This window comes from Gossypium hirsutum, chromosome D05, assembly GCF_007990345.1.
Source record: "Gossypium hirsutum isolate 1008001.06 chromosome D05, Gossypium_hirsutum_v2.1, whole genome shotgun sequence".
NCBI classification, from domain to species: Eukaryota; Viridiplantae; Streptophyta; class Magnoliopsida; order Malvales; family Malvaceae; genus Gossypium; species Gossypium hirsutum.
In genome coordinates this window covers 19672674-19692505 of record NC_053441.1, presented here as the reverse complement: position 1 = coordinate 19692505, position 19832 = coordinate 19672674, and the positions used below count along the sequence as shown (strand labels likewise).

At 32.5% G+C, this 19832-nt stretch overlaps 1 protein-coding gene across 1 annotated transcript; it reads left to right on the top strand.

Annotated features, from left to right (window-relative positions):
• Positions 1-15145: 15145 nt before the first annotated feature.
• LOC107905199 (E3 ubiquitin-protein ligase WAV3) lies at positions 15146-18466 on the top strand. The gene is made up of 2 exons (XM_016831788.2): positions 15146-15962; positions 16071-18466. The coding sequence occupies exons 1-2, from the start codon at positions 15603-15605 to the stop codon at positions 18009-18011; spliced, it is 2301 nt and encodes a 766-aa protein (XP_016687277.2). The 5' UTR covers positions 15146-15602; the 3' UTR covers positions 18012-18466.
• Positions 18467-19832: the final 1366 nt, after the last annotated feature.

The following is a 19832-nucleotide window of genomic DNA, read 5'->3' as shown; positions in this document are numbered from 1 at the left end:
TTTTTTTTTTCTTTTATAAAAAGGAACGTGGGATGACAGGCAAAGAGCAATGATACTGCAAATTTGTCTTTGCACAAAAACTGCGTGAAAAACCTTATAGAACAAAATGGTTCTTGTCCTAACTACCCTACAATGGATGCTGCTGCTGAGATTTCGACATCATTAGTACATTTGTATTGTGAAGGGCCCATTTTTGTTGTATTTTTTTTACCACCTTTCCCACCCCCACCCTACCACTAACTTTTCAGAATAAATGTAGGCCTCTTTGTCACTTTGTTATCCACTCTTCTTCACCTTTATCATCTCATTATTAACCACTTCACTGTGTAATGCATCTTGGTTTTTAGAATCACATGAATAAAATCATTACATTTTGTCTCTATGAATAAAATAATGCCAAATCCTCGTGCAAATATTAGCAGACGACTGAGAGAGGTCGCCAAAGACAGAAAACACCCGTTGATGTTTGGTTCGAGTGAATAACGTCGGTGTCTATTGTGTAAAAAGAATCCATTCCCCATTCACTGTTGCTTCCCAAAGTATTGATAATAATTTGACAGAGAAATGAATGGAAAGTGGGGGCAGCTGAAAGGCTCTTTCTTCTTTACTATTTTGTATACAGCAACTGGAAGCTTTTCTAAAAGTTGATTGGAAATCAATGTTTTCCCTTTTCTTCATTTTCCGAATTGCCATTCATTTGTAAATCATTACAAGGAAAAGCGCATAAGCTGTGGTACATTAGAAATAAAACTCTCGGAAAACGATATGAAAGTCAATTTATACCCCAAAAACTGTCCATTTCAGAGGCTCCTGCACCATCATTACGCATTAGCCGCTAAAAACAATCACATTAATCTTGTTTATTTTTAAAATCCTTCAAAACCTCAGAGATAGGCAAAACAAGTCGGCCTGGACTCAAGAAGAGCATAAAAAATATCCTACATAAAACTTTCTCTCCGGGCTGATGGATGTGGTGGCCACATTCTACTTCTTCCATAATGCTGATTTTGACTCTTTTAAAACAAAATTAGTTGTCAAATTTCTTATCTAAAAATCGAATTATTTGTCTGAACCCGAGTCTTGTGAAAGGTTTGGGAAAAAAAAACATTTGAACTTTAGAATGGGCCTTGAGTAATAAAATTAAGCCCATTTTAGAAAAGCCCAAGATCACAACATGTAGGACGTGAACTTGGTGTAGATTAAATACACAACATATTAAAAATATATATATTAATATTGTAATAAAAACATTAAAATATATTTTTTAATATTGAAAGTAGTGGTAAAGCAAATATGTTCAAACCTCAAAAATAGATAACACGAATCTCGACCCAAAAAAAACTAATGATATGTTTGTGTGTAAAAATTTAATAAAAGAAAATACATAAAATTACTAGAAACCAAATAAGAGAATAACATTTTGGCTTTTTTTAACCTCTTTTTATTTTTAAAAAGAAATTAATGGAATTTGAAGTCTATATCCCGAGTGAAACCAAGGTCATACATAGACCAGAACTCCACTAACAGAGGTGTATACTCCTTTCAATTTGAGGCCTACCCTTTGGTTTTGGGCTGCAACTTTTTTCTTTTCTAAAATTATAAAATAGGATTCAACTCACACAGGAATTGAATACAAAAGGATGACATACGCACGTCTTAGCCTCATCCACTTTGAACTGCAACCTTTAGAGTTAGACATGAAATTCTGTACAAGTACAAGGACATAACACTAATCATATATATATATATATAGCTAGACACAGATCCACACCAATATGTTTATGGTGTCCACTCCATCCACAACCAACATGGGAGTTATTAAGTTTACCAGTTTTGCTCCTCTCTTTGACACTGATATCAAACCTCACTCAATACTATTTGTTTAAAAGTGTTATCTAAAACAATCCCACATGCCTTGTTTTGTTCATTGTCAAACTACTTCCCCACCATATCCCATTCTTCCAGCCTTTTCAAACCCACCTTAACCTCCTCATTCCCATGACTTCAAAGGTTGCTGTTAGAAGATTGGAAACGCAATCCCAAAGAGAATATTAAATATTAATGTAAACTAAAGTGAAATAAAGTGGTAGCTACATAGATTCACTGGGATTTGGAAGGTAAAAAGCAAAGACGTCTGTAACTAAACTATAGGGTATTGTTCGTTACGTTACGGTTCATTCAACTTCATAGTTTGGTTCATAAAAAGATTTTCAGGAGTTGAAAATGGTGTGAAAGCTTATATATATATATTTATTTATATAAAGAAATACAGCTTTGTGTTTGCATGCAATAATGAACTTGGTTTGAAAAGTAGGTACCAAAACTGCTTAAGAAATATGAATACTTTTTTTTTTTCAAAGGTAATTTCAAGGTCTTCATCGGTTAAAGGCAATGATAATTTAGATTATCTTATGGTTTGGTTTTCCATTATTTTAATCATCTAACTTTACCTATATATACCACTTTTTACAAAAAGAGAGAGCTACACTTACCTGTTCTTGTGACTTAACAAACCCAATTACTGGGGGCATAATTTTCTTTGGTTTTGATCCACTTTTTTAACATCTAGAAGATTATGACAACACCATGCACATTAATAGAAAAAGAAGCCAGAAAAAACAAATGTTTAATACTAGCTTATTAGATAGCTTTAGCAGCTTTTATTGTAGAAAGACAGCAACATACCAAAAAAAAGGGTTATCTATTTGGCCAGGTTGCTATACCGGAGCTAAAGAAAGGAATCTCTGCAGAGAGAGTTTTGGACCCAAATTTTGTTGGTGCAAGCTTCTAGAGTGCCCCAATCATGAAGGACTCCTTGGTAGGGTACAAGTACACAATGGCTATCAGAATCTAAATGGGGCCAAACATTATATATATCCCAATGATTACGATTTTAAGCAAATAAGCTCCTGCCAGTTGTATATCGTGGGTGACAACTGAAAGGCTTGTTGTATATATGACAACACCAGTCAATTGTATCCCATCTCTGTTAGGTGATAGCTAGAATTTTCATCAAAAAGGATTATTTTGAAGCTAGCTATTCTACTTTTATTAAGTGATATTGAACTAGTTTAGTATATGTAACTCCTTGCTTTATCCTCTTTTAATTAAAAAAACCACCCAGTAGAGTAAATGGCAAAGGGTAAAATCAGAGGAAATCTTAGAAATTAAGTACAGTGGTAGGTGGTAACGATGAAGGTTGGTGAAAGCTTTGGTGATTGTAGAAATAATAGCAAAGAAAGTTGCACAGGAAAATTTTAGCATACTTCAGTTTGCCAAAAAATTTCAAAAAAAAAAAGTTATAAATGAAATGTTTAAGTATTTATTTATAGGCTTAAAAATTATTAAAAATTGGTTATAATAATTTTTTAAAAAAAGTGTGTGCTAAAATAGTGAATACGGAATAGTGGAAATGGTAGAATTACATAATGAAAGATAAATTATAGGTATAATGACTTGTTAAGTGTTTCAACTTTACAAAAAATATAATTTAATTTTTCGTCTTTTTTAACTTTTAAATTTATATTATTTGTTAAATTACTTCGAAAACAATTAACTCCTAATGTTTTCAACCAATATTAATTGCTCTAGACATAATCTTATTACTAAAGTTAATTGATCCCAAGATAGTTTTGTAATTTCCAAAGTGAATCCCCTAACTTTTTCAGTATGAAAAGCTGTTTCCAAAAATTAATCTACAAACAGTAATTTGTGCAATAGAATGATGTTTGGAGCTGGAGTATAATATGAAAACTACTTTCTTAGTCCAAATTATCTGCCTACTTTCTTCCCCATGACGAATATATATAATATTAACAATCTATCATCTACCCATTTTGGCATCACGCTTTGAGACATCACTGCATTAATTTAAGTCGGTACATATCTGCTGCACTCTGAATTATAAACTTGATTCACTGTCTTGGTTGATGAAGCCAAAATATCCATGATCCTAGCAAATCCAGGTCTTTAACAACAAAATCCCACCTTCCTTTTAGATGCAAGTAAATGTTTGTTTCAGCTCCATCTCTTCACCAGATTTTCAGAAAAAAAAAAAATGCCAACAAGTATTGCACTGAATCCCAGCAGCCCCAGACATTTTAATAATTCCAAGAAGTGTAGCCATGCTGGTCAACCCAAAAGAAGAAGGTGTATGATTGATCGTTGAGGGATCCTAGCTCGTAGTTATAGTAGTTTATTAATATATAAATAGCCCATAACATGTGCCCCAATAATGACAACAATCTCAACAACCAAACAGCTCAAAGGGAAGAAAAAAAATAAATAAGAGTTTTCAGTTTCTATTTCATCCAAATTAAACCTACTTTTTATTCATGAAATAAACATTAAAATCAACTAGTCAATTTGCAGAATATTCTGTCAGAAATTAATCAAATGTTAATTCACCAAATCGTCCTTGGATACATGGTATCACCATCTTCCTATTTTGTTTTCTATCATTGCAAAATGTGGTATACAAACTGTTTTGTTTATAGTAATTTTTATGATGATGGTAGGCTGGTTGCCAACGCCTCATGACAAGGCCACGCCGTCGCCAGCGCACTAGTTTTTCCACCATATACTCGTTCACAAGGAAGAAAGGGAATGTCTTTTTTTTTTAACCATGAAGATTCCATTCTATTACAGTAAAGGAATGGTTACACGGTAGTCTAAAGGCCAAAAGAAACTATCAGAATGCATAAAAGCATAAGGGAAGCCCAGTGAAAACACAGGCTAAAGCCTGTAGGTGGAAGAGGAGAGACGGTGAAGGTGGAGGAGAAGGGGTAGGTAGTGGTCGGCTACCAGCCCGATGGCCAGTATCGATGCCACCAAGGCAGAGAGAGAAGAGGTTAGGGTTTCTGTTGTGAAAAGTCGAGAGTGTTTTGCTTCATAATATTGCCAATTGCATATAACATGAAATCTGAGAGATCAATAGTTGTGTGTTATTATTATTATTGTTATTGTCAAAGACATGTGTACAAGATTTGGTCAATGATTTGAAGTACACATCTTCCATATATGATTTCCATGAAGTTAGGTTGTATTTTATTACTTTATAAGATTAATTAATTTTAATCCAAAATTACCCCTCATTCAATCAATCAGCCAAATGAGACCCCTAAAACTCTACTCAAGAGATGGGTAACCTTCTTTATTATATATTTTCTCTTCAAAATCCAATTTTCTATGTAACTGAACATGGGTGACCCAATACAGGTGGTCTAAACAATTTTTGGTCAAAACCATCAATTATTTTATTATGATGCCTTTTTCAACCTTTTAATATCTGCGAATCAAGTTTTAATTTGTAATTTGGTTTAAGTTAAATTATTTATTTCTAAAATAATTGGTTGTAACTTAAAAATATAATAAGCGTAAGCAGCCATCCTCAACTTGGGGGTTTAGGAAATGATGGGATCTTTCCCATATGGGTTGTCCAGTTTGTTCATGTGATATGATGGCCATTTCCCCCATTTTCTAATATCAACTTCATCAGCCAAATTATACAATTTTAAATAAATAAATCTAATTTTGCTAATTTTCAGCGACTTACTATTCATATACACTGCTTACTCTTGTTGACCGGCATTTAAATCTATTAACCATTTGTAAAAACCAGAATCATTTACCCTGTGATGTAAGAGCTAGCAATGAATTTTTACTGAAGTGAAATTGTATGTTGACATCAAATCTTAAATTTGATCCTTTACATTCTCCTCTTATTAAAAAGAAGAAAACTATCCATTATTTACAGTTAATCTTTTTATCAACTTATGAAGTTTTTGGATCTGCCTACTAAAAAACCTTCAAAATCACCTTCTCAAAACATTTTTCTTTTTCTTTTTTCAAGCTGTGCAGGAAAATAGAGTACCTTTTTCTTTCAATTTCTTAATTTGTTATGGATTAATATACTATTTAGTTACTAAGTTTAGTTTCATTAATCTCTAATTCAACACCTGAGATTTTTTTTTTGTCTCAATTTAGTATTTAAGTTTGACTTGAATGTTTGATTTGATACCTAGACCAAATGACATCATGTTGCCTAATGAAGACTTTAACACATGTGCTCTAGTAAAATAAACATAGGTATTTACTTGGGACAAAGAAAAAAAAGCTAAACTTAAATACTTTACTAGAAAAAAAGAAATTTCAAGTATTAGGGTCTATTTGTTTACATGTAAAAGGTTTTACGAAAAATATTTTCTGCATTTTCCTGTGTTTGTTTAACAGAAAACAGCTTGGTCAACGGAAAATAAGTCTTTTTCCTTGTAAAATGACTTACCCTTTTGAAAAGCGTAAGTCATTTTCCCGAAAAGAGCTCCTCAATAGATAATTTTACTTTTATATAAAATTTAACTTAAATCAAGTTTAATATTATTATATTGATAATAATTTTTATTTTTATTTTTAAAAATATTTAAAATATTAATATAAAATATTATATTTTTTAATATTATTAAACATACGTATTTAATTATTTATATTTAATCATATAATAAATTATTAATATAATTAATATAATTTATTATTTTTAATAAATTATTTAATATTTAAATTTTATTTTTAATAGAAAATTTTAAAATAATAAATTTAAATAATATTATTCACATATTATTGAAAATATCAATATTAATATTTTAATACTAAATATTTATTACAATTATAAATATATTAATAATAAATATTTTGTAGTATAAATGTTAAAATATGTCAAAGTCTATATAGTCTTCACAAATTTGCAATTTAGTTTTTGTATTTTTATTTTCAAGAATTTAGTCCCTCTACTTTCCAAATTTGAAAATCAAGTCCAACTGCAGACATTATTGGTTTTATTTTTTTGTCAATTTTGTTAATGTCACATTTTTAAATAAAAAATACTCAGTTGGTAGTCATGTAACTAAAAAATAATCATTGCAATGAATCTAAATTTAACAAAATATTTTTAATATATGTAGAAACAATGTAAAATATAAAATTATAGATATAAAATAAACTCAATTAAACAATGAAAAAATAAAAAAAAATCTCAAATGTATGTTTGTTAAATTGAAAACGACTTTTATGAAATATTTTTAAAGAACCTGGCAAACAAAAAAAAATATTTTACACAGATTCATCCAAACACCAGAAAATATTAGCTTTTTCAAAAAAAGTAAGTCATTTTCCGGAAGCCATTTTTAATGAAACAAACGGAGTCTTAATTTAAAAAAACTCAGATACCAAATTAAATATTATAGCTAAAGTTAGATATCAAATAGCATATTAACCCATTTGTTATTTATGTTATTATTAATTAGAGGAAGATGTTAAGAAAGTAGGTACATGATCTTCTAATAAAGAATATATATAATGTTGTCTTTACAAATGTTAAGTTTGTAATGTATTCACATTCTAAAAATTTAACAAGCGGCAAGGAAAGAAAGTAAGCATTGGTGGAGGGGAAAATCCAACATATATGTTATTTTTAATGCTTGTTCTGTAAATTATATTTTTATAATAATTTTTTAATTTGTTTATTTTAAATAATTAAATTTACAATTTTACATAATATGTTATTATAAATTTAGAAATCAATTAAAAAGGGTATTTTAAATTTAATACTATTTTTACAAATAAAATATATTTTAAATTTGAAATATATATTTAAAAATATAAATAATGTAACAATAAATTATTTATAGACACAATATCTAAATTTAATTAACAACCTACACTCAATTAATAATTAATGATGTATTTTTTAAACATTTCATTTTAGGGTTTAATGATGTATTTTTTTAAAATATTTATTTTGATTGTAGTGTAGAGAAGAAAAGCGAAAAAAAAACAAATGAGAGTGAAAAGTGAAATTTTTTTTTAAGTTTTTGGTGGAAAATAAAACTAACTAAATAAATAGATAAAAATAAGAGTTAATTTATTATTCGGTCCATAAGCTTGATTTTAATATTCAATTTGAGATTTTAATTTTTTTTGTTTCAATTAAGTATCTAAAGTTGGCTTCAATGTTCACTTTGGTACTTGAGGTTTTTTTTCCCCAATTTGATAGTTGAGTTTTTTTAATCTCAGTTAAGTATTTTTAAGTTTGAATTCAATATTCAATTTGATACCTAAGCTCTTTTTTGTGTCCTAATTAAGTATTTATATTTTTTTACTAAAGCACATGCGTCAAACATTCATTGAGCCATATAATGTCATTTGGTTTGGATACCAAATTAAACATTGAAACTAAATTTAGGTACCAAATGATATATTATCCCTAAAAATAACTATATTTTACTTTTATAAAAACAGATGAATGTAAAAAACAGTTAGAGTAACCAGGGTAAAAAAGAACCATTCATTTTTGATGGAATTGGTAGGCAATCTTAATATTTTAAATGATTTTTTCAATAAATAGTGTTGATATTGTGTTAGCAAGGGAAGAGACAAAAAAAGACTGGTTCACCTAAAAAGACAAAAAGCGAAGAAAGTGTAAGGAGATATGGAGGGAGAAGGAAATTGTATGTTGAGGAAGATATAGGATTAGAGCAGGTAGGAGAGTCCAAGACTCGATTGCTTCTTCCTCGTTCTTCAGGGTATCTATAGGTGGGGGGTCTTTGTCCACTAATGCCATGTCATCAGTTAGGTGGCAGGTTGGTTACACGTTGATTGTCGTCAAGCATGATACTGCACTTACATCCTCCTTGTTGAGGCAATACAATATTTGTATGCTCCAGTGATTTCCAGGTGTCCCCTCTTAGGGATAAGGACATTCCTGGTAAAAGCAGATGGCTTGATAATAGGCGGTAAGATAGCATACGATCAATTCGAGTGATGGCTCACCCAGTGACCCATCTAGGTAAATGCGAGATGGAGGGTTGTCTGCATGTCCTTTACAAGTAATTCCTCATGATTTCATGCGTCTAGGGCAGATAGGAGAATAACAAATACCATATTCTATCTCTCTCTATAATTGTATTTCTAACTTTTCTAAATCGATTTAAATTAAATAAAGTTGAAAGAGATGTTAGTTCTGTAGCAAAGTAAACGGGAGATACTAATTTTTCAGATTCACTAATAACTATGTAATTTGAGAATTAAATGAAACCCCTAAATTTATTAAATAATTAGAAAAAATTATTTTGTTTTAACAACATTTAGAAATAAAAGAATGCAGTTATATGTCAAAATTGAAGAGCATGTTGATCATGTTAGTTTGTTCAACCATAATTATTTTATTAATTGCCATTCTATGATTACAAACCCAAAACAATATTTAATCAATACTTTTTCAAAAAAAGAAAACCTTTGATTGAACTAAATAATTTAAATATATATCTTATTCCAAACCTAACCTCTCCTATGATAAAAATCATGTGCTTTGTCAGAAATATAGATATAATTGAGAAATAAACCTAATTAAATAAATTATGAACCTAAAAGTAATTTAGAAAATTAAAATTGAAAGTAGGGGTTTGGATTTTTCTTACTAAAGACAGGAAATTAAGACCATCATTATGTATTCTTTTTTCTAATTTTTGGTTTTATGTTATCTCCAAAAATTAAATAATTAAATATCCCATTAAATTGTACGTAATAAACCATTATGCCCTAGGAAAATGAATAACTAAGGATAGTCTTACATATATCAAACGGAACCCATAAGGTTTGGACTCACTTGTACATAAAAAAAATTTTAAAAAATAGGGTCCCTATTGAGAGATAAAATTAAATCGAACTAAATTAATAAAAAAAACCAAATGGCCCATTATTTATTATGGTTTTATATTTATCTCTTTGAATTTTTTATTCAAAATTGGCTCAAATTTAGCATTTAAAAATAATAAAATTTATTTAATAATGAAAATTAAATAAAAAAATGGAGCTAAATTGAATTGCGACTTTTTTATTCAAGATTCGGTCATATAAATTGAGAGATAATTCAACCTAAAAGAAATAGTTATTAAAAATAGGAGAAGAAAAAGGCCTTTTCAGCCTCATCTTCTGGCTTTTATCAACATATATAAACGATTCAATTGTGAAATTTTATTAAATTTTCAGTAAACGACAATGTTTAAAAATGTTGCCCTTTTTTTTTTTGAAATTTGAGATTATATTTTTTAATAAATAAAAAATAGAAAAGATGAATTAGAAAATGTTTTGTCAAAAAATGGGATAATAACTTTGCTTGGCGACGAAGAAGAGGATCAGATCAACAAACAGATCCAAATACAGCTGATAGCCAAAATATCTTTGACTCAGACACGTGTAAGCTTAAGACGAAATGGACAACCCCACATGACATGATAGTGCCACGTGGGATTAAAAAGGGGTGGGTCCACAAGCTTTTTTTACTACCTCGGTACTCACTTATTTTTAGTTAAATATTTTTATTTTTTAAATGAACTGCAAATTTTTTTTTTATTTTTGTATTAAAATTTTAATTTTTTTATTCTAATACTTTCTATATAATTGCTTATTTTATTTATTAAGATTTTATTTTTATAAAAAATAACAAGGTGACACTTACAGAAATTTTAAATTAAGATGAATTGCATCGAAATAGAAGTGGAAACCTTTTTACTATTTATTTATGATAAAATTTTAATAAATAAGAATATCTACATGCATGCATTCCCACGGGGTATTATTGAAAAGGTGAGTGATGGTGAAATGGAGATGTATTAATTCATCAAATCTTTTGTTTGTCCAATCCAATCTCAAATGTAACATCAAGCATCAATTTGTCAAAACCTCATACTATCTCCTTTTTAATTATATTAGAGTATTGCAATAAAAGTTTTTAAATAATTTTTCATTATTTAAACTCCAAACTAAAATATGAACCAAACGTTTATTAAAAAGGCATTGATTGTATAATTGCCTAAAGTCCTTAAAGAAATTGTAAGATTATATATTATTATATTGATAAAATTGTAATTTGGCTTCAACTTTTATTTGAGTGTAAAAAATTACTAAGTGAATTTAATTTATATATTAAAATATTTTTAAAAAATAATACACTAACTTTTTCATATTATTTTATTATATTACTGTATATAAAATGTTAATTATTTACTTGAATTCCAATATATTAATATTTCATGTTGTATAAATGTTATATATTGGTAAATTCGTGACTTTTCAAAAATTATTTTTATTTTTCTTACAGTATAAATATTGTCGTATTTAAATGAGGAAATCCACTTCAAAAGCATGCGATTTTAACTAAAACACAATTTTTTTTTTGGTGATATATAAGTTCGCAATGCCTAGAATTAAATATTGTTTAAAGAAATTTGCACAAATGTATTGCTTTCTGCTTTTCTATTTATGGCAGTGAAACGTGACTAGTAAGTTGAGTGTTGTCTTCCTAAACTAAAGTATAAGCATTTTAACTATCGGATGGCAATGAAGCTAGATAGGACAAGTAATATATTGTTAAATTTATAATCGCTCCGTAACTGGTACTATCTGCTTTATCACCTCTCCCGTTTCACTATGAATATATAATATTCAAAACTATTACCACTTTCATTGATGTTTGATGCATTCATCCTTGCCCCACTCGGTCTATTTTAATTTAAATTTTGCTACTTATTTTTAAGGGTGAGTATTTGGTATACTGGCAGTGTAATTTTTTTATTTCACATGCAACTTTAAAAAACTAACATATGTCTCTTTTTAAAAATATTTTACTATATCTCTATAGGATACTTGTCAACCCCTAACCATGCTTGTGGGGTTTAAAAACTCCACTAATAGTGTACTAAATAAATTCCCTATCTTTAATGTTTTCAAAATTTAAAATTAAATAAATATTTAAACATGAATCTTAATAAAATAAACATAAATATATGAATTTTTCCATTTTTACCCTTTTAACATTTTATATATGTAAAGATAAAATTATAATTTAATATGGTGAAACAAGTGGGATAGGACAAGCAATTGTTATAACTAACTCCATGCCCATTATCCAAACAACAACAACAAAAAACTACTCCATTCAAAATCCATCTACGGTTAAAAAAAAAAAACAGAGTTCAAAATCCATCTAGTGATTTAGATTTTCTCATCTCTAACTCCTACGAATACTATGACATCTCTCATATTTTTATGAACAAGGTAAATATAAATATATATATAAATTATTAAAGATGGATAAAACAAAGTATATTTGAGAAAGTGTTGTAAATTATGGTTCAATAATTTTAAGTGATTAAATATAAATTTTTTTTTAATTTAAAAAGATGATAAATTGGTCGATTGAGTATTAGTTCGATTAACAATAGGATGCGAGTTTGAATGTGTTGAAACCTATTATCTTCTTATATATGAATTAAGAATGAGCTCTAAACATTGTGTTAAAAAATAAATATAATCAAAATAATATTCAAAAAAATAAAATCGCAAACGGAGCTCATTCCTTAAAAAGCATAAACGTTTGAGATGTAGCTTTATTTTGGAAACCAAGCTTTCGTCAACTAACTTTAACTAAAGAAATGAATCATTTTAATCGTATTTTTTTTATAATAAATGTAATTTCTAAATTTATCTTTAGTCTAATAAGTGAAGAAAGCATAAAGGAACTTATTTTCTTTTTAATCACTTATTTTCAATTGAAGGCAGTAAAGAAAAAAAAGTGGGATTATTTAATTACTTTGCCTAACATTGATTAAAAAACAGTAAATATAAAGAAAATAATGATTGGGTTAAGATTGGGAGGATTTGTATCATACTGTATTCCCTCACTGCTCCCTACAACAGCCCTACACGTCACCAAAGAGGGTCAAATTTAAGCTTAAAAGGAGAAAGGGGTCCCACCTAACTGTCGGAATTATTTGACTAAACAAGTCGTCTTCAAATTACTCATTCTATCTATGCATAATGTCATATTAAAATTATATAAAAATGACATGAGACATTTATTGAAATTATAAAATTTATTATATAGTAGGTTCAAATATAATTGTAGTTGGATTTTTATTAATTTTATATAAAAATATTTTTATAATGATATAATGTAGTCTATATAAATAAGTATTTTTTAATATTTTGTAATTAAATTAATGCCCAATTAACTTATAATATTAATTTAATCAAAAAACTTATAGATGCATGTATTTACTATATAAATTACTCTAAACCTTTTATAACTAAAAAGAAATACTCTAAAATTGACGTATTTTTAAACAATAATAAATTTAAATGGTAATGATATTATTAGAAGAGGGAAAGGACCCTAATCTAGAACATCAACAATTATACTAAGAATTGTAGAAAAAAAAAAAAAACTAAGAAAAGAAATACTCATTGCATCAGCTAACAACAAACTAGCAATGGCTCTAGGAGGTACCTCATAGATGTACAACCCGCCAACCAATCATCAACAATTTTTATTTTATTTTTATCTTTTGACATTGATCATATTGCTTCCACTTAAACTATAGTGAGGATGTAGCACATTAACTCCTCTAGTGATCATTTGCACCGCAGTAAATGAATTGGATTTTTTACAAATCTCTGCATTAAATATATTTAAATTATTCAAGTAGTATATATATATACATATTAAAATTTTCATTCTTGTATTTTAAATGAAAAATTTGAAAGATTTGCAAAATTAGTCCCAGTTTAAAATTGTAAACAAGTGTTCATTAATTATTTAGCCAATAAAATTCAATGTTTGTATTTGGTTCAAATGTTTTACTCTCTGAGTGTGATGCTGTTTTTGGGAAGGTAACAAAATCCGTGATTCGAATTTAATTTTGATTGTTGGGATTTGGTTTGCTAACTTCGATATCTCATTTATTATGCAGTCAGAGTTGTTTTAAATTCTACAATATTTTTATTCCTTTTTTTTTCGTCTATCAAATATCAATAATAATATAGGCATTTGTTATGGGGGGTATTAAAGGAGGAGAGCCTATGCATTCACGTGCTTCATGACTTCGTTATCTGATGATGACGATCGTCAAATTAATGCATAAAATCGTTGAATCCTATTATTATTTAAATTTTAAAAAAAAGGCAAATTAATTCACAAACATGGCCTGATACCGAGCACCACCCCCACCAATTAGGTTGAGAATCCCGTAAGGTCGAGGCACCCTAAGCCATCCAAAGGGCCAATGGCGGATCTTCTAGGCCATGGTCTCTAAACCACAAACACCCACACCTTCATACAAAAGGACCCAACATGTGGGTGTCTAAGCCACCCCCACCTTTCCCCGGCCCCTACCCTTTACCCCTAAAGTCCTATATGGTTTTTTCTGATTCCTTTTCAGTTGCAATCAATGTGTTTCACTATCCTACTATGATACAGTAATTAATATTCAAAGATTTGCCATTGCCATAGGCTGCTCTTTGTTGACATCAACCTTGTTTATTTTTTACCACTAAGATTTACCTACTCTAGCCTGCCATCCTAGGCTCCTACTTAAACCTTGGATTAGCACTTTAACACTTTTTGATACTTGTTGGTTTCAACCCCTAATTGTGAACTTGGGGGTTCAATGATGAGGTGATAGTTGGTTAATGATGAGTTTGGATGGACGGTGCGTTTACTGCTGTTAGTGTAAAAATAGCGGTGGCGGTGAGATTAAATACTGGAGTAATACTGTAGTGTGAGACAAAAATTAAACTAAACGCATCGCACCATACCCAATCGCCCATCCAAACCCACCCTAAGACTTGAGACCATATCTGATGATGATCATCATCATTAAATTCATTTAGCCTGATGAACGGCTGAGATGAATCGAATAAAAGGACTGGTGAAAAGTATGATGAGATGCAGAACATGCAAAAATAATAAGGGATGATATAATATAATATCCCCTGGCGCCTACCGGGGATATATGAATCATGCATGAATAACAGATAAACCCCAAAGGTGGTTTGTTTTTTTCAACTCTGAAAAACATTAATACTCTCGAGGGACGCGGAGGAAGAGCACGTACTTTAAGAAACCACCTTGATTCCAGTTCACGCATCAAGATGGCGCGTGAAGGTAGCGGTATTCAAACTGCATGGAGCCATGAAAGGGCATGGTGTGAGATAACAGGTCGGTGGGATAACGAGGTGGAGACAGAAAGGAGAAGGGAGGTGATCGTTGACCGGTAACGTGAAAAATCAACCAACACGTGCCGGTTAAACAGGTTAAAATTCCTTCGAATTACCATTTCCAATGGATATAAATATTCAGTGGAAGAAAAGCTTAGCTCTGGGTTTCTCAAAGAGAGAGAGAGAGTGAGAGAGACAAGGAGCAGTAGATCTCAAGCCTTGCACAGATCTTTTTGGGGGTGTTATTAATGGAAAATGGAAATGGAAAAAGGGCAGAGAAAGGAGCTAAATACCACTAACTTGTCGTATTTGATCCCATGCTCTTCGTATCTTTAAAGCTTTGATCCCTACCCTTTTGTCCTCTGTCGCAACCTTAGATCGATCAAAACAAAACCCTTCTTTCCTATTCCTTTTCTCTTCATCTTATGGGTAAAAGATAAATAAAGGTGGAATTAGATAAAGAGATAAAAGAGCAACGAGAAACGAGAAAGAAAGGGGAAAGGAGAGTGAGTGTCCTTGTTACATATTTTTCTCTTTTTGGAGTGCACTGAAACATGGGTACGGGTTGGAGAAGAGCCTTTTGCACTACAATCCCTAGAGACCCTGAAAACACTGTTATAGATAAGCAACATCAGAGTCCAAGTCCTAGCCCCAGGAATTGTGCCAAGCTGAGCTTTTTTTCTACTGGAAGTAACCCTTCTACGCCCCGTTTCCAATCTCAACCGGTTTCTAGCCCCAGTCTTCGTTGCCGCACTACTGTTGAACCGTCTTCCACAAATGAAAGCCCCACTCTCCATTGCAAAACCACCCCTAGAGCAGCCACTAAAAGTCCTAAACCAATTCTATCCTCCAATCCTTCCTCTCCTCGTTCCCCTCTCAAGCTCTCACTTTTCCGTAACAGCTTCAAGTTCAGGGTAAGCAATATCAAAATTCTGACAATCAAAATGTGTTTAAATATTAAATATTTTGATGGCTTAAAGACTGATGTTTCCGGTTTTTTTTTGTTTGTTTGAATTTGGCAGAGTAGCTGTGGAATCTGTTTGAACAGCGTGAAGACAGGTCAAGGAACTGCCATTTACACAGCTGAATGTGCACATGCCTTTCATTTCCCATGCATCGCTGCTCATGTTCGTAAACATGATTCCCTCGTTTGCCCGGTGTGTAATACCACCTGGAAAGATGTTCCTCTTCTCTCCATCCACAGAAACTCAGCTCCTCAAAACGACACACCTCTGATCGAAAACACCACCCCTAGAATTGAAGAAAAAAAAATCATTGAATCTTGTTCGCCCAGAATTGTCAACCAGCCGGAACCAAAACCCAAACAGAAACCCAAAGCCAAACCGTCCGATTTAAGATCCTACGATGACGATGAGCCATTGCTGTCCCCAACCGCCGGTGCTCGTTTTATTCCCATCCCAGAAGCTGATGAAAACATCGAACAAGAAGAAGACGACGACGACGTCGAGGAGTTCCAAGGGTTCTTCGTTAATCCCAAATCTTCATCCGCCGTCAAATCCGATGACGTACTCTCGTTCAAAGGCCGTGATTTTAGGAATGTCCAGGTCAGATTATCTCCCGAAACGGCGGTCGTTTCAGTGGGCCGTGGATACGAAACTTATGCTGTGGCTTTGAAAATCAAGGCTCCACCTCCCCCCGCTAAAATATTGGCTCCTTCGAGGAATAGTAGCAATTCGACGTCGCATTTGGACCCTTCGCATCGTGCGCCTATCGATTTGGTTACGGTTCTTGATGTCAGCGGTAGCATGACCGGCGCTAAGCTCCAGATGTTGAAACGCGCCATGCGTTTAGTCATTTCGTCGCTCGGCTCGGCTGATAGGCTTTCCATCGTGGCTTTCTCGGTTACTTCGAAACGGTTATTGCCTTTGCGGAGGATGACGGCTCAGGGTCAACGAGCTGCTCGGCGCATTATTGACCGGCTCGCCTGCGGTCAAGGAACCAGCGTTGGCGATGCGTTGAGGAAGGCAACCAAAGTTCTTGAGGATCGGAGGGAAAGAAATCCAGTTGCTAGCATAATGTTGTTGTCCGACGGTCAGGATGAAAGAGTCCAATCCAACGCTTCCAATCAACGGCACCATTCAAGCCACGCCTCGTCCACTCGCTTCGCCCACATTGAAATCCCGGTTCACGCGTTCGGGTTCGGGCAGAGCGGCGGGTACAGTCATGAGCCAGCTGAGGATGCGTTTGCCAAATGCGTTGGTGGGTTATTGAGCGTTGTGGTCCAAGATTTGAGAATCCAGCTCAGCTTCGCATCCGGCTCTGCACCAGCTGAAATAACAGCCGTTTATTCATGTAACGGGAAGCCTACTGTTTTAACTTCCGGCTCCGTCCGGCTAGGCGATTTATACGCCGAGGAAGAAAGGGAATTGCTCGTGGAACTGAAAGTCCCAACTTCGGCGGTTGGATCCAGCCACGTGATGTGCGTTCGCTGTCTTTACAAGGATCCCGCCACACAAGAAGTCGTGTACGGCAGAGATCAAGCGCTTCTCGTACCTCGGCCCAACGACGTTCGATTATCGGCTCCTAAAATCGAACAGTTGAGATTCTTTTTCATCTCGACTCGAGCCATAGCCGAGGCGAGAAGGCTGATAGAGTGCAGTAACGACTTGACAAGCGCTTACCATTTGTTGGGCTCGGCTCGAGCCTTGTTGATGCAGTCGAATTCGCAGTCGGCCGAAGAGTATGCCAGAGGGTTAGAAGTTGAGTTGGCGGAATTGCATTGGAGGAAACAGCAGATGATGGAAATCCAACGACGGAGGGTGAACGAAAGGGAAAGGGAAAGAGAAAGGGAGTGGATGACAGTGGTGATGGATGAAAACGGAGAGCCACTTACGCCGTCTTCGGCTTGGAGAGCGGCTGAGAAGTTGGCTAAAGTCGCCATGATGAAGAAGTCGTTGAATAGAGTCAGCGATTTACACGGCTTCGAAAATGCTAGATTTTAGTTGCCCTTTTCCTTTTAAATATTATTAAAAAAAATCTAGTTATATCATTATAGGGGAACATGCTGGTGGCAGCAGACGGCGCGGGCATTTCTGCCATGAGCTAAAAACTAAAAATTCAAGCATTTGATTGATGGGTGGCTTCAAATGGAAAATACTCTTCTGTTTTTGGTTCTAAATTAAAATCCCCATTTTAATTTGTTTAGGGAAATGTATGTATCATCATCATCATCATCATCAGCTTACAAAGTTGTAAATGCTTAATATTATAATTGGGTTGCTGTTTTCTTGGCTTTTTTATGGAGTAATTAGTGGGGTTTTAATCCATTATTATTTTGATGTAGTTTAAAAAGTTATCCTTTAGGAAAAAGGAAAAAAGTGGGAAATGGTGTAAGAATGATTGGGGTAACTTGGACTTGGAATTGATAAATGATGAATGAATCATTTTCTTCTTTTTATATTCTCTTTGTTTTATTTTTATATTTTTGCTTTTGGATCCCTGAATTTTAACCACAACTGAACCTTCTTTCTTGTGTTTCAGAGTTCTGACATATATATGATGGGCTTCACCTCCTCATTATTATTTTTCCTGACAATTGGAGTATCTTATATATATACCATGTGATAACCATATATTATATTAATACAATGGTCTGTCCAAAACATGAGAAATTAACCCTGAAACTTTGTTTTTTAAAATGCAAAATTGATGGTTTTGTGGTTGATTTTCATAAGCTTGTTGAGCGTGCATTATCACAGATCGGAGTCTCCATCAACACTTTCACAATCACAAACAAACCAACGCCGGGGATTTATCTGATCAGACATGGTAACCGGCATAGATGTAGATGTTATAGTGTCCAGCCTTAAGTAGGGTCCATTTCCACATCGCTTTTCCTTTCTTTTTGCTTAGCCTTGGGCAGTAGCAGAAATAAAAGAGTTTTTTACCTGTAATACCTTATCCTATCAACTTGTGGGCAGCCTCTGAGGAAGGGAAGGTCCACGTTTGCTTCGCTTTATGAACATGGGTCTTACTTGTTATTGTTATAAAGTACACACATTTGTTACGTGTTTTCAAGAGGAGAAAAATAGAAAAATTTGTGAGCCTTTGTTGAATTTTGGAACTAAGAAAAAATGGGTTTTCTGGTTTTCCATATGTTGAAAAAAAGCTCCTCATTTCGCAGCTTAGGGTGCTTAGCTTTGAAGGGAGAGAGCCCTTTAGGTCCAGTTTTGTTGGAGGGGATCTAACTCTTAGAAATGGGGAAGGAGTAGGGACCCAAAAGATTTTCATGTTTTTCAATTTTGGGTCCCTTTGCAAATCCCCCAAATTCCTAAAGATTCTTGCAGGAAAGTTCCAAACTCCTAGCCAAGGTTAAAACATAATCCAATATATAATCCTGTAGATGGCCGTATAATTGGAAAAAGGCTTGTATCAAGGAGTTTACGTTGTGCTGTTTATTTAGTATGACATGTTAACAGAATTTGGCAGTGTATTTCGTTTCAAACTGATAGATGATGTTCATGCAATTTAAACCAAAATGCCAAACCAATCACAATTTGCCTTAGCTTGCAAGTCTTCTTAGTAGCGCAATTAGTGCTATTCTTTGTCCAAAAACGTATTCAAAACATCATGGACCCAAAACATTGCAGGTATTATAATGACGGAGAAGGGAACCGTTGGTTACAAAAACCTGCACGTCTTCTCATTTTCTAGCTCGGTTGTCCTTGGATTCAAAGCTCATAGCTGGTTTGTCCTGGGTGATAATATCAATTGGTGCCAAATGACAAAAATAAATGGTCCTATGTGTGAAGTCTCTGTCAGCA

Excerpts from the sequence above, each read along its gene's own strand:
- LOC107905199 (XM_016831788.2), top strand. The coding sequence starts at position 15,603 with ATGGGTACGGGTTGGAGAAGAGCCTTTTGCACTACAATCCCTAGAGAC. Across the intron at positions 15,963-16,070 it reads GTAACAGCTTCAAGTTCAGG|AGTAGCTGTGGAATCTGTTT; the intron begins GTAAGCAATATC and ends TGAATTTGGCAG.